Source organism: Sphaerodactylus townsendi, linkage group LG01 (assembly GCF_021028975.2).
Source record: "Sphaerodactylus townsendi isolate TG3544 linkage group LG01, MPM_Stown_v2.3, whole genome shotgun sequence".
NCBI classification, from domain to species: domain Eukaryota; kingdom Metazoa; phylum Chordata; class Lepidosauria; order Squamata; family Sphaerodactylidae; genus Sphaerodactylus; species Sphaerodactylus townsendi.
Genome location: NC_059425.1, coordinates 47,778,898 through 47,792,367, shown reverse-complemented (window position 1 = coordinate 47,792,367; position 13,470 = coordinate 47,778,898). Strand labels below are relative to the sequence as shown.

Below are 13,470 nucleotides of genomic sequence, written 5' to 3'. Positions count from 1 at the left end.
TTCAGGATGTCCAAAGTTATGGACACTCAAAGATGTAGCCTTCATTTTCTATTAGCTCCCATTGAAAACAATGGAGGATGGGGCACTCCCTTTGGGAGTCCATAGCTTTGGACCCCCTGGACCAAACTTCACAAAACCTGGGTGGTATCAATAAGAGACTCCCCTGATAATACATCCCAGGTTTGGTGAAGTTTGGTTCAGGGGGTCCAAAGTTATGGACCCTCAAAGGTGTAGCCCCCATCTTCTATTAGCTCCCATTGGAAACAATGGAGGATGGGGGCACCCCCTTTGGGAGTCCATAACTTTGGACCCCAAAACCAAACCTCACCAAACCCGGGTAGTATCATCAGGAGAGTCCCCCAAACCATCCCTGAAAGTTTGGTGCTGCTAGCCCAAACAATGCGCCCCCTGCAGGCCAAAAACCGAAAAAGCACTAAAAAGTTTTAAAAACCCACAAACGGGTGGGCAGAGCTTCGGACATGAATGGGGGGGGGGGGTTCAAACCCGAGAAACCCCCCCCTTACCTATGTGCATGGCTCCCTCCCTCTCATGCTTTCCCTATTCACACTCCTTTCCTTTGTCAGTTAGTCTTTAGATTGTGAACATATGGGAAGGAATAGACTTTCTCAAAAATTTATTGTAGGTGCTTTACAAGTAAACAGTGATGAATACCGTAAAGGGTTGTGGGTACAGTGGAAGAGACTTCCCTCCACTGATCCATTTGTGATGGCACTGAGATAGAGATCTTGACTGTACCCCACCCCCCCCCAACATACACACACACACAAATTTAATGTTAATTTGTTGATAAGGTTTTAGCTGTGAGCTGCCTCAAGCAGGATCTGGGGAGGCAGCAGACAATTTTCCTCAATAATAAATAATGTTCACACCTGACTTACTGCAGGGATATATTCCATGCTGCAGAAAATAGAGCTGTGTTGCAATCATGTGGTCAGGCATGAGAAATTGATACAGTTTTTTCACAGTAATCAGTCATTTATCCAGCCATATGAAAGAGTTCAGAGTGGTACGAGGTGGAGAACCCTCTATGGAGCCCATTCCCATTCTCTATGGAGCCCATTCTGGCTGCATAAAAGGTTCCAGGGTGGAAGGGTATACAGGCTGCTTCTTCGCACACTGATCCCTAGCTCAAAGATGCCACATTTCAGAAGAAAGATACAAATCAGCAAGGATTAAAGGCCCTCAAAGGTAGATCACAAAACAATGTATCCCAAAAATACTTGTCCTCTGGTTACTACTTAGGGTTTTTTTTAAACAGCTTTTACTTGTGTTTATGACTTTGTTATAATTATTAACAGTCATGTTCCATGCCATCCCTAATAAGCAGGCCAGTTTAACTGTAACAATTTTTTTTTGGGGGGGGGGTAATGCTATCCCCAAAGATTCCTCTTGGAGGGCTATTCATCCTGGCCGGGGGGTGGGGGTAAGGGTGTACAGCAGGCATCCTTACTGCACTTGAGCTCCCTCTCCCTTCTTCCAGGATTAATAGCTCTTAGGCAGATTACCCACTTCCCTGCCCTTGCCATGCTGTGTAACACACTGGACGCAGTGTGTAATAGACTTCCCTCTGTGATACACCTCTGAAGATGCCAGCCACAGATGCAGGCGAAACATTAGGAACAAGACCCACCAGACCATGGCCATACAGCCCAGAAAATCCACCACAACCAATTGAATCCGGCCGTGAAAGCCTTCAACAATGTGCTGGGCAGTTAGTTCTCAGAAGACCCAACATAATGTCTGTTTTGGTCCACAGCCCCAACTACCTGGATGCTTTTATATGAGACACTTGCGTTACCACGGCATTCACATCCACCTCCTAGATGCATAGGAATGCAGCACAGAACCCACAAGGCTGGGGAGAGGCTTCATTTGAAGGTTTAAATAAACAAATAATAGGACAGCAATGGAGTCAGGCAGTGCATTTCCTGCTGTGACTTGTAAAGACAGTCTGAGTTGTTCTTGGCCAAGCTTCCTAATGGCCTTGTGCACTGCCTGTGTATGTGTCCTTTTCTAGTAACTCATTCTGCCTACTAAGAAAGTTCCCAACTTTAGGTTGCACTCTAATATAATTTACTGGTGGTCCCGGCCCACTCTATGATATGGTTAGCCTCCACCCGGGCCATGGCCTTCACTATCCTGGCCTCTACCTGGTGGAACTCCTTGCAACCATCTGTCCATGCCCTGCGGGACCTTGAACAGTTCTGTAGGGCTTGTAAAAAGGAATTATTCCACCAGGCCTGGGGGCGAGGGGCGGGTTAGCTATTGAACTGCCATCCCATATTTCCAACTGGTGGGCAAATAATATGTAATCTGGTGCTGCTACCATCATGTCTACCCTCGTGATACAAACTGGGCTGCCATCTTGCCGTCAAAATTTTTATAGTGTATTAGTTAATTTATTGATTTTAAGTGGTTCATATTTGTATTAGGTTTTATCTTGTGAATTTTATATGTTGTAAACCACCCAGAGCCCTTTGGGGGTGGGCGGTATAAGAAATGTAATAAATAAATAAATAAATAAAAATAATATAACCAACAAACATAACTGAGGGCATGTAACTAAGGGCAACCCATGGTGCACATTTCCTGAAATATCCATGCACCTCTTCTCTGTGTAGACCTTTTACACATATGAACACACACTTGGATAAGCCTGTCTAAAAGATCAATTTAAATAGGAGTAGGTTTCATAAGAACTGGGTCATCAGAGGGAAGAACCAGGTTTAAGCCTTAGGCACACAATTCTGCCACATATCTTCTCCCATATACAGGCCCCTTCCGCACACGCAAAATAATGCGTTTTCAAACCACTTTCACAACTGTTTGCAAGTGGATTTTGCTGTTCCGCACAGTTTCAAAGAGCACTGAAAGCAGTTTGAAAGTGCATTATTCTGCATGTGCGGAATGAGCCACAGAATGGTTGCCATTCACTTCTAGTGGAAAAAATGACTCACTGCATAAGGGGATAAATTTGCAGTTTGAGCCAAATCTGCCCTCCATGACAAAAGTAAATGGCCCAGACCCCCAGAGATACCACAATGGACTGCACACCCTTTAATAGCCTCACAATGTGCAGTATCTCCCATTACATATATCTTAACGATTTTTTCTACTAGTACAGAATGATCAAATGCCCCCCTGCTGATCAAATGCCCCCACAGCATCAGATTTAGTCACATGAGTTCTGTATTGAATAGTATTATAAGACATGGGTTCCGTCTGCTAGCATTTCACAGGCATCTGTACACAGAAGGAACCTGTTTAAAATGTTGGAATTCAGATGTTATGACAGTTATGGGGACTGGCAATAGAGTAACCCAACATTTTTTTAAATGCACATGGGTGTTAAGAAGGTGAATGGGCTGGGGTCCATTTAAGAACTTTCCACCCTCTCATATAATTTGAACCAGTCTCCTCCAATTAATGCAGAAGTAACCCCAGATTCATCTGAAGATTATTCTGTGTGAAATGCCTATCATAGATACTCCCAAATGACCATTCTTGTGTCAGAAGTATATGACCCTTGATTCTAGTTTCAAAAAAGCAGTCCTAAGGTTGTCAACCAAAATTGCATGTGTTGTTTGAAATCTTGCACAACGAAATTTAGTACCAGATGCAACGTTCTGTTTCCTGAGAATTTTAAAAATAAGTTTCTAGTTCTTACGCCTGAAGAGCCACAAGGAATTGAAGTAATATCTGTCAGTGGAGAGCTGGGGAAGATTTCTAGTGGGCAAAAGGCAGGGCTTCAATTTCCTATGGAGCTCCTTGGTTCTCCCTGTGTCTAACAGAACAAATATGCTTAGTTGACATAATGTATTCAGTTTGCAGCAGTTTTGGGTTACCTGGACTCTAACTTTTTCTTTTCATCCCAGATGACATGCAACCCAGCACAATGTACTGCAAAAGGGATCAATGTAACCATTTAATCAGAAGGCTTGAATAAAATAATTCATATGTACATGCATGGGTATTTAAATGGGAGCACACTATTGCCTCTCATGTGAATTAAATTACAAGGATTATAATTATAGTTCCTATAAAAAATGGGAACTAATTGGGACATGCAGAACGATAAGACTGAATGGACCATTGCAGAGTTCAGCGTGTAATGATGTTGACATATAATTCCTTCATGAGATAGTTCCTCCCTCTCTTCCTCTTCTCAAACAGTTCAGGGATGTGGATTTGAGCAGAACATTATCAGAGAGAAAAGAGTTCAGCAGCTTCTGTGTCTACCCTTCCACCTTCCAATCAAAACACAGATGAAAAAGTCCATAGAGAACTCCATGTGACATATTATGTAAAACCACAAATACTACATGAAGAGGCTTACACTGCAAGCTGAGCATGTGTAGAGGCAATTAAAAGACTGCTTTACTACAGGTCTAGTTGTATGTGGTTCCTTCAATATGTCTGTGGGATGGAGAATTGCCAGGTTGTAGTCAGCAATCCCCAGAAGGAAATGGAAGGAGGTATCTGGTGTGCCGGCAGTGCAACAGTGCACTTATGTGGCAGACGCTAGCATTTTGCAAAAATACTATGGTTTTGTTCCTTTCCCCTTGCCATTTCCTCCCATCGGCACCCATCGCAACATCAGGCAGCTAACCCACATACCAGGAGATCTCCTGCAATAGCAAGAGGGCTGGTATCCTTAAATGGATGATTCCAGTTAGCAGTGAAGGAAACAGGCCATGCTAGTTCCAGAACTATGGGGAAAGGACAGACAATGTAAACAAAGCTAATGTTAAAACAATGATGAAGTGGTTTGCCTTTGGGAATAAAATCTTCAAGTGTCCTACAAAAATATTGTTACAGGCTTAAAATATAGAAACTAACCTAACAGGCTCTTTAAAATTTACTGTAGTTTCAGAACTTTGGGGGCATCAAGTATTGTGTCATACTGTATGAAAATACCTCAAAATGACACAGTGAATTGTAAAACAGAAAAAAAAACAGGCATTGGGGATACTGGTGGAATGGAAGTCTCACGTTCTGGAATACAGACACACTGAAGAAGAAAATGGGAGAGATGGGCATCTACTGGAAAAGGTATGGCCAAGTGGAAAAATATCAAGACTTACAGATAACTTGTCAAGGAAGAAGTGGGGATGCATAATGGGAAAGTGCAAGACCTGCCTGAAGAGGAAAAGAGGAACGTAAGGTACAAGACTTGCCTGAAGAGGAAAAGAGGACACCTAGATATAGGGGAATGACTGGAAAAATGGAGTTAGCAAACTACCACAAAGTGCTTCAAAAACAATAAAAAGCCACGACAAACAATCTATACAAAAGGATTCTCATAAGAGCTTGAGACTTACTGATCCACACAGTTGGTCAAACCAATGCAGACTCTCTCCTGCAGTCCTTACTGAATCAGTTTGGCTTAGTCTGATGTTCCATATGCATAGATTGGTGGAGAATGATCCTGGAAAAGATCCCTTCCTCCTCTCCTCCCCAAAAGAAGAGAGGGAGAACCTCCTTAGCCAGCCCAACTCAAAAGGAAGCCTCTGAAGGAATTCGCCTACTAGAAGGAAATTCAAACAGCCCTTTCTTTCATGTTAGCTATTTTGGAAAGCCAAGCAAGAGACTGGAGGCAGTTGTTTCAGATAGTAGATTTTGGGGAGCAGTAATTCTCCTGAAGCATTAACTGCCAGCCAGCTGCCTGCCTTCCTATCTCCAGGCCTCACCAGGATGTCAAAGAAGATAATTCTCTTACCTTCTTGCACCTGTGAGCCCTTTTTAAAAGCAGTGCAACAACCCACACACATCTCTTCCTGAACTCTCACAAAACTCCACTTCCTTGAAAGATGTCATTCACCATTTCTGATGCCTGTTGCCAGGGCAACCCAAAGAGTGGCCAAATTCTTGTAAGAAGGAGGGATCTCAGGAGACTTCAAAAAGCCTTTTTTTTAGGGCAGGTGCAACTTTTTTTAAAGAGACAGGAGCAGCAGCAAAGTAAGGAAGGTTATCTCTTCAGTCCCTGAGTTGGGTTAGTAGCAATAGTAAAGGAATGGGGAGAGCAGCAAAAAACAAACCTTGAGCTGCCTCTAGCAATGTTCAGAATGAACGGGTTTCTTTAGTAAGTCTGACGCACGTTGGCCTTGCAACTTGTGACTTCCGGTCATATTTGGAATGTGTTCCAAGGGATAGGGTGAGCTGCCATTTCATTACATCTGTCTGTCCTACCAAAATGGCAATTAAAATTCAACATTAAACAGTTCTTATAGAAATTTGTGAGTGTTAGAAGAGAAGTCATTTTCACAGGAAGTGGCAGTTTGAAATAAAAGCTGTTGTTTTTCACCAGGGTTAAAAAGAAAATGAAACTTGAACATTGTGAAAGATGTGGACCATGGAAAGGTCTCCCAGCTATGGATTTGGGGGCTCACCACAGCCTGGGGAAAAAACCCAAGATAATCTCATGCATAGTACAGAGCGATTTTTGGAACCCCAAAATGTGGAAGTCTGAGGTTCAAACACAGTAAAAACAGATGAAGGGAGGGGGGAATACTGTGAGCATGTGAAGAGTTCACTCTCAAAACCCCATTGAAACAACTCTATTAAAAAACATGCTGGAGATCCAGTTGCACAAACACCATCAAGTGTTTCTGCCTGCATGCAAACACACATCTGGAATACAAGCTTTAAACAGGTTTGATCATTTTGGTTCCCTCCCCTTTCCAGTAATCCTATGTAAGCAGCCCTCTCACAGGACTACAATTCCCATGGTTTCTTGAAAAGAAAGCACGACAGTAAGATTAATCTTTAAATTTAGTAGTTGAAACTTACTATTAGTTTCCCTCTGCTGAACAAATTAACTTTTATAACCCAATCCAGAGGGAAAGGCTGAATCGTCCTGCGGAGGCGTCATAAGCCCATGTTGGCGGATTACCCCGATGGAGGGAAAAACACACAGACAGGGACACCTGGACATGGCACTTGGTGCCTTGTCAGTGCTTCCTGCCGCTACCAGCCCTGTCAGTGCAGCAGTGGCATGCTGGAGGTTTTCCCAAGGCCTTGGATGGAGCCAACGTTACTCAGCTTCCACCTCGGCTTTGCAGCTAGTTACACCGCAGCCCGAAGCTTGGATTTATGCCTATGGAGGGCTTTCTAGTGGCAGGGTTGGTTTGTCTGCCTCCCTGAGCTGCCGGAAAGCCTGCTGGGGGTATTGGGGTGGTTACCCATACAGTATGAAGACACCCACCAAAAGTCTAATGATATGGATTTGATCTTAAGCACCTTAAGCAAATAGCAACCAGAGATTTGCTCCTCTAATTGGGTCCTGAAATCCAAAGGAATGACCAGCGTCTCCTCCTAAAGAAGCAAACGTAGCACCAGCAGTCCTGTCTATCTGCCAAATAAACAGCTGACGCCAGCTGCCAGGACTTAGTTCAACACTCAGAGCATACCTGCATAAATTAATCAAGCTCCCATCACTCTTTATATATCCTCTCCTGAGGCTTGTGGAGGAAAAAAATGGCCAGAATGAGCGAACACCCTATGAATGTGTCTGCTCAGGTCTCCCATTTCAGTGGCTGGCTGTAGATTCATGCAGATGTTAGCACATCGGCTTTCTTCCTGATTTTAAGCTTTTCAGTACTGCTGCAATTGCTAGCTTCTTAATGTCGGCCACTGTGCTAAAACAACCTGCGCCCTTAGATGCAGCTTTGCACAATTGCCCTTGCCTAGCCCTACCAGCACGTTCACTCCCTCTGCTTCTCAGGCATGGGAAGAGGACATATGGAGCTAGTCTTCCCAGCCAGATGCAGCAGCTTCCTCACTAGGTACTAGCAAGGGCCAATCTGCAAATCAGCTGCTCCAACGCGTACCAGAAAACAATCACCCCCCAACTGGCAGCCAATGAGAGTCTCATTGCTGTTTGTGCCAAGCAAGCAGAGGCCACAATCACAAAGCAATTGGACATGGGAAGCCCAGTGGCCACACACATGCTCAGTTGAGCACCACTGCTGGCAGAGAGCAAGACATGTAGGACAGCAGCAGTATCTAATTCCTCGAGCCTTGCACTTGGATTCAGAGGCAACCCTGCATGCTGGAACCATATTCTCCACAGATCATATCTGGGGGCTTAGAGGTAATTTTGTCTGCACCTGCTAATAAGAAGAACTCTCTAGAAGACTTTCACTGCTGCCTAGTGAATGGTTGATAGACGGCTGAACAGATTCCACCTCAGCATATATTCAGCACATATTATAGTAGCTGTTTACTTGCAGGAAAAGAACCTCTTTCCCTAACAGCCTCCTCTCTCTCGTGACACACTCATTGGGCCTGCTGGCTAAGAAAAGCTATTCCAGATATCAGTTCAAAAGAATGCAGCTCCTCTGCTCACAGGCAACAATTTCAGTCACACATTCTCCTTGCTTAATATTGGAGCTGGGACAATCACTGAGTTTGGTTGGAGTCAGGATAAAAAATACAACAGATGGGTAGATAGGCAGCAAATGTCAGAGTCATACTTAAGAAGGGCCAAGGAGCGGGAAAGGGATGGGGAACTGGGTCATCCAGACCATGTAGAAGTTCACCCCCAAGACTCCTCTTCCATGTAGATGCAGCCCTTTAATTTCTCCACTGCTTTTGGCCAGTGCTTTATAAAAAGCCATCTCCCCTACCAATCTGGTCAGGTTTCTCATGAGGAGACTGTGGTATTGCTAACTGAGAAAATGAAAACACAGCGTGAGAGAAAGGAGGACCAGGCACTCGGCAGGGTGCCTGCATCATTGCTTGGTGGTTGGCAAAGGCAAGCAAGCATGAGCTGACCACAAAAGTCTCAGCCAGGCAGGAGCTGGATTGAGACAACGTGGGTGTGTGGGCAAGTGAAGCACTGAAGAACAGCTAGCTGCTTGTATTTCCGACATGTAAGGCTGTGCTACGGCATCTTGAGTGAATATTATATGCAGAGGTTTCTCCAGCCTGGCAAGATGGTAGGTTGGTAGATCAAAATGGTTGACAGCAGCAGGTCATTATCTAGCAGTAGCTTTCCCTTCTTGGGATACCTGTCTTCCTTTGGTTGCTGGAGTCTGAACTTTCCCTCTTTGTCCCTTTCTGATCATGCCTGGTGACACAGGAGTGTCCCCCAGCAGCCCTGCCTGAGCTCTGGATGGAGCTGTGGAAGGAGGTTGGACCCGTGGAAGGGTAGTCCCTGGCCTGTGTTGACGGGATGGTGATGGGCTTTCCTTTCTGGACAAGGACTGGCCTTTGGGGGAAGCACTAAGGTTTCTTGGAGGGAGAACAGGGCTCCTAGGTAGAGCACAGGTGACTTTCCTCAGACTACTCCGCTGGGGAGGCACAGAAGGACATGCTGGTTTCATTCGCAAGTCAACAGATACATTCCCAGAGGGTCTTTTCCCCTGAAGCCTGCAGGAAAAGAATAAAAAGAAAAAGGAGTTAGATGGGAACATGGCAGATGGCTTTTTATGGCCAGGCTTCAGCTACTAACTTGTTCAGATTAGATCTACAACTGATAACACAAAGCCAAAATACAGCTACAACTGCTAATATACAGCCACAACACTGAGGACACAATGGTCAAATGGTCAAATTGTCAGCATACAAAAAAAGGACAGTCAAGCATTCTGTGTACACAACTGTGCTTTCACAAACAACATGGAACCAGATCTTTCCTTGTGTTCTGGTGACGCAAACTTCCCCCAGGCACACACATTTCACTACTACATAAAATCTTGTGTGCTCTTGGTATTAACACATAGTAATATAAGGCCAGGTTTCTGAGATTCTTCCCCTAAATATCCTACTAGCTTACAGAAAAACTGGGACTGCTTTATAATGAAAAAAACACTGTGCTGCCCTTTTATAAATGAACATCTGTATTTTATCCTTTTTTTAAAAAAAGCATATCTTTGCTATTCATGAAAGTCATTCATTACATAACAATATTATTTATGCTTGTTAGAATCATAGAATTGGAAGAGACCCCAAGGGCCATCAAATCCAACCCCTTGCAATGCAGGAATACACAATCAAAGCACTGTTCAATCAAATACTGTTCAATCCAGTATTCTTCCCTCAGCCATTTTACAAGGTAGAAACAAGAGAATTCCTCTCTGGGGTAGGTGCTGCCCATGGAAGGTTGGAGTGCATGTGTTATTCGATTGTAAATTTTATGCTGACAAGTTTTTTCTTACTGTACAGACCGCCCCCCCCCCCCCCCCACAGTCAGTCTAAGGAGGGCAGGTCAACCCAATACTTTTCAGTGGGTGGCAGACATGTCTTGTGAGTGACTAAGATTCTCTGGTGTGTGTATGTGTAGCTACGAAGATAGCTCCTCAAAAATAAACAAAAAAATTAGGGAAACCATATATTGCCAGAATCAGCAGGACCAGCTGAGTACAACTATGTATTTTGGAGGCTAAAAAAGTGCCCAGGATCAGAGCTCGCAGAGCAAACATCCTGGAGCAATCTTCAGCAAGTGGTGGCAGGGAGAATCCCTTCAGCTGCCCACAGAATGTCAGGTGCAAGCTAAGGATGAAACTGACCAGAAAGCAAGACAGTTGGGTGGGAAACATAAGAAATTTCCTGAGCTCTAAATTCCACACAGACAGGAGACATCTTGCATGCATCTTAGAGAAAAAAGGTGCACTTCAAAGGGTTTTTTTAAAAAGACGTCTTGAACAGAAATAAGGCATCTTAAGGACATCTTGGGGGGAAAGCAGTGCAGAGTGCCTCCACAGGACACTTTACTTTTCATTTTCAAAATGTCTTATTTCAGCTGTGCAGAATGGACTACAGATTCATGAACAGTTTGTGTATGCGGTTTGATAATGTTATTGTTGATGGGCTTTTTAAATACTTTTTACATATTGCTTGGGTTTCTATGTAATCTTATTTTAGAAGATTTTTTATCTACTTGCTCTCTTTTTCCTCTTCAAAAAATGTTTTTATAACATGGTGTGACAAATTCCTAACAGAAATAATGATGATGACAATATTCTCAAAATCGTTAAATTAGAAAACGTAAAATCTGAGTCCTTTTAGACCAATGATCTTCTTTCAGTTGCTTTACTTAATATCTTACTAACTTTGGTAATATTCTTGCATATTGAGAGTAGTAATCTTCAGAGTGATTGAGAGACATGAAGTGGGAAAGGATGTGTGTCAATACCTCATCAAGTAGTGTTCTGAGCCAGGAATATCCCCAGAGAGTAGACTGTCTTAGTTCCTAGATAGCAATCAGCTGTTTAGTGGTTAAAGAGGTATTCAAAATATTTTTTTTAAGTTATACTGCCTCAATCCAAACAAAGCTCACCAAGTCACTTAGCCCATGTAGCTGGACTAGAGTACATGAGCAGATACCCTGTCCCCACTGGTCTGTAAGAAAAGGGAGTTGAGCTCTACAGAGGGCCAGCTGGAAGAAGTGATGGTCCAAGAATAAGTCACATGATATCATAACATCTCCTTAGGAGAAATTAGAACTTTACTCAAGTACCTTACCTGTTTGCCAAAGCTATGTCTCCCGGACTGCTACTTAGTGCTGACAGAGGATGAACTGAGGGACTCCCATATTTCAGTTCTATCACAGGTGGCTTGACAGGCATGATGGGACGAGGGATTCTACTCTTCATACTTAAACTTCTCTCTTCCCTCTTGGCCAGGGGAAATTTCTCCTGACTGCCAATTTTCCTTGGAACAGAATCATCTGAGTCATGAGTGTCCTCCTCAGAACCAGTGGCTGAAAGGGTTTCTGAAGTTCGTCGTCTCTCATCACTGGAGGAAGCAGAAGACGAAGCTCCTGAAGCCAACCTGAGCAGGCGGTTTTGCCTTTTCTCCATCACCAGGCGCACCAAATCCTGCTGTTTCAATCTCTTGTACAGCCTCTCTTTGCCTGAATGTGATGCTGAAAGGTCTGAACCAGTGTCCTCTTCTGAGAGCAAGATGGGAATTCTGCTTCTGTACCTAATATTCAGGGACTTTCTCAAACTTTCCTTTGAAGCATCTGGGAGAATTTCAGTTTGTTTAAGGTATTCTGTTGCATGAATTTTCCTTTCCAAGCCAGACTCTTCTGAAATCAATTTGTCAGCTTCTTCCATATCAAGGGAAACTTTGCCTTTAAGTTCCAGCTCATCCTCATCCTCTTCCACTTTAGTAACACCATTGAGAAGTAATGCCTGTTCTCCCATAATTTCAGAGGAGGTTTCAATGTGATTCACTGAGAAAGCACAGCTTTCCATTTCTCCCCCTTCCAGGCCTGAATTCATACTCCCATTTTCTGCCAAGATCTGATTTTCCTCCAACTGTTCCTCAACTATTATCTCTTCAAACTGTCCTGAAAGACAGTACTCTTCATGCCTCATCAGCTGACCACTGGAAGACATAATGTTTAAATGGGTCTTTTCTGCAATATGAACAAATGTGCGCTCAACTTTGGTAAAAGGGGAGGAAGTTGTGGCGGCTGCAATGGGAGGCTTTGGTTCTGACTTAAGGATGGAGGAAAGGGTTCCTGGCTCTGATACATCAAGCTGACTTCCCATAGGCTGTGGTCTCTCACTCTGAGGTGTCAATGCAGCAAGAGTTCCAAGGTCGACATCAGGAGCCAAGTCTGTGTTCACAGGGGACTTCTTCATGTCACCTGGTGAAAAGAGAACTAATGTTTTGGAGCCTTCCTCAAGTTCCAGGTCACCTTCTGCAGCTGAAGCTCGGCCCTTTGATTCTTTTTGGTCATCAGCCAAGAGGGTAGATGGCGCACCTTCCTGGCTGCGCTCAGTACTTTTCTGGCTCACATCACTGCTCGAATCACTATGCATGTCAAGCTCTTCTCCTAACTCACCAACATCTTCCTCCTCTTCTTCTTCCTCTTCTTCCTCCTCTTCCTCCTCCTCCTCATATCTCCCATTTGATTCTAGATGGGCTACAGGTGGTTTATAAGGAGCAGTTAAGATAACATTTGAGAAATCCACCTTTTTTATGCGTTGGAGGATTCTAGATCTTTCCCTGTTCTCTGAAACATCCCTTTTGAAGTCTTGATAAGGCAAACTTAAAGGCACCACCTTAGGGAGACCATTCATCTCAAAAGGCTTCAGTGTGAATACCTGGAGCAAGATATACAAAAACAATGATGTGTTATGCAGAGTTCATCTCATCACTATCCCTTCAGTGGAATGAACAAAACCAGAGAAGTCTCTAGACAGAATGAGGCATCAAAAAAACAAATCTAGATATTTGAAGAAGACTCTACAGAGATTGGTATGTCTTTCAGCATACTGAAGGATACATTATGACATCATATTAAACCCAGTGTCTGAACAGCAGTGTATTCCCTTCTCATTTTATTCTCTTTAGTGCTCCCTCTTGAGTGCTCAGTCCATGATGCTAATAAGAGGAATACGAGATTCCCAGCCCAAGCTGCTGAAGGCAAGCAAGAGATAGTACCTCTCCTCCACCACCTACCAGTGTAATGCCTGATGAACACACTTGAGA

General features: G+C 43.7%; 1 protein-coding gene across 2 annotated transcripts in view; it reads right to left on the bottom strand.

Annotated features, from left to right (window-relative positions):
- Positions 1-1,274: 1,274 nt before the first annotated feature.
- Positions 1,275-13,470, bottom strand: part of TTBK1 (tau tubulin kinase 1) — a 133,932-nt gene continuing 121,736 nt past the window's right edge. For both annotated transcript variants that reach the window (XM_048482559.1, XM_048482568.1), the window contains 2 exons: positions 11,488-13,082; positions 1,275-9,393 (listed from right to left, as the gene is read on the bottom strand). In XM_048482559.1, the coding sequence (XP_048338516.1) occupies positions 9,000-9,393; positions 11,488-13,082 (1,989 nt within the window). In that variant the 3' untranslated portion in view covers positions 1,275-8,999. The remainder of the gene's footprint in view (positions 9,394-11,487; positions 13,083-13,470) is intronic.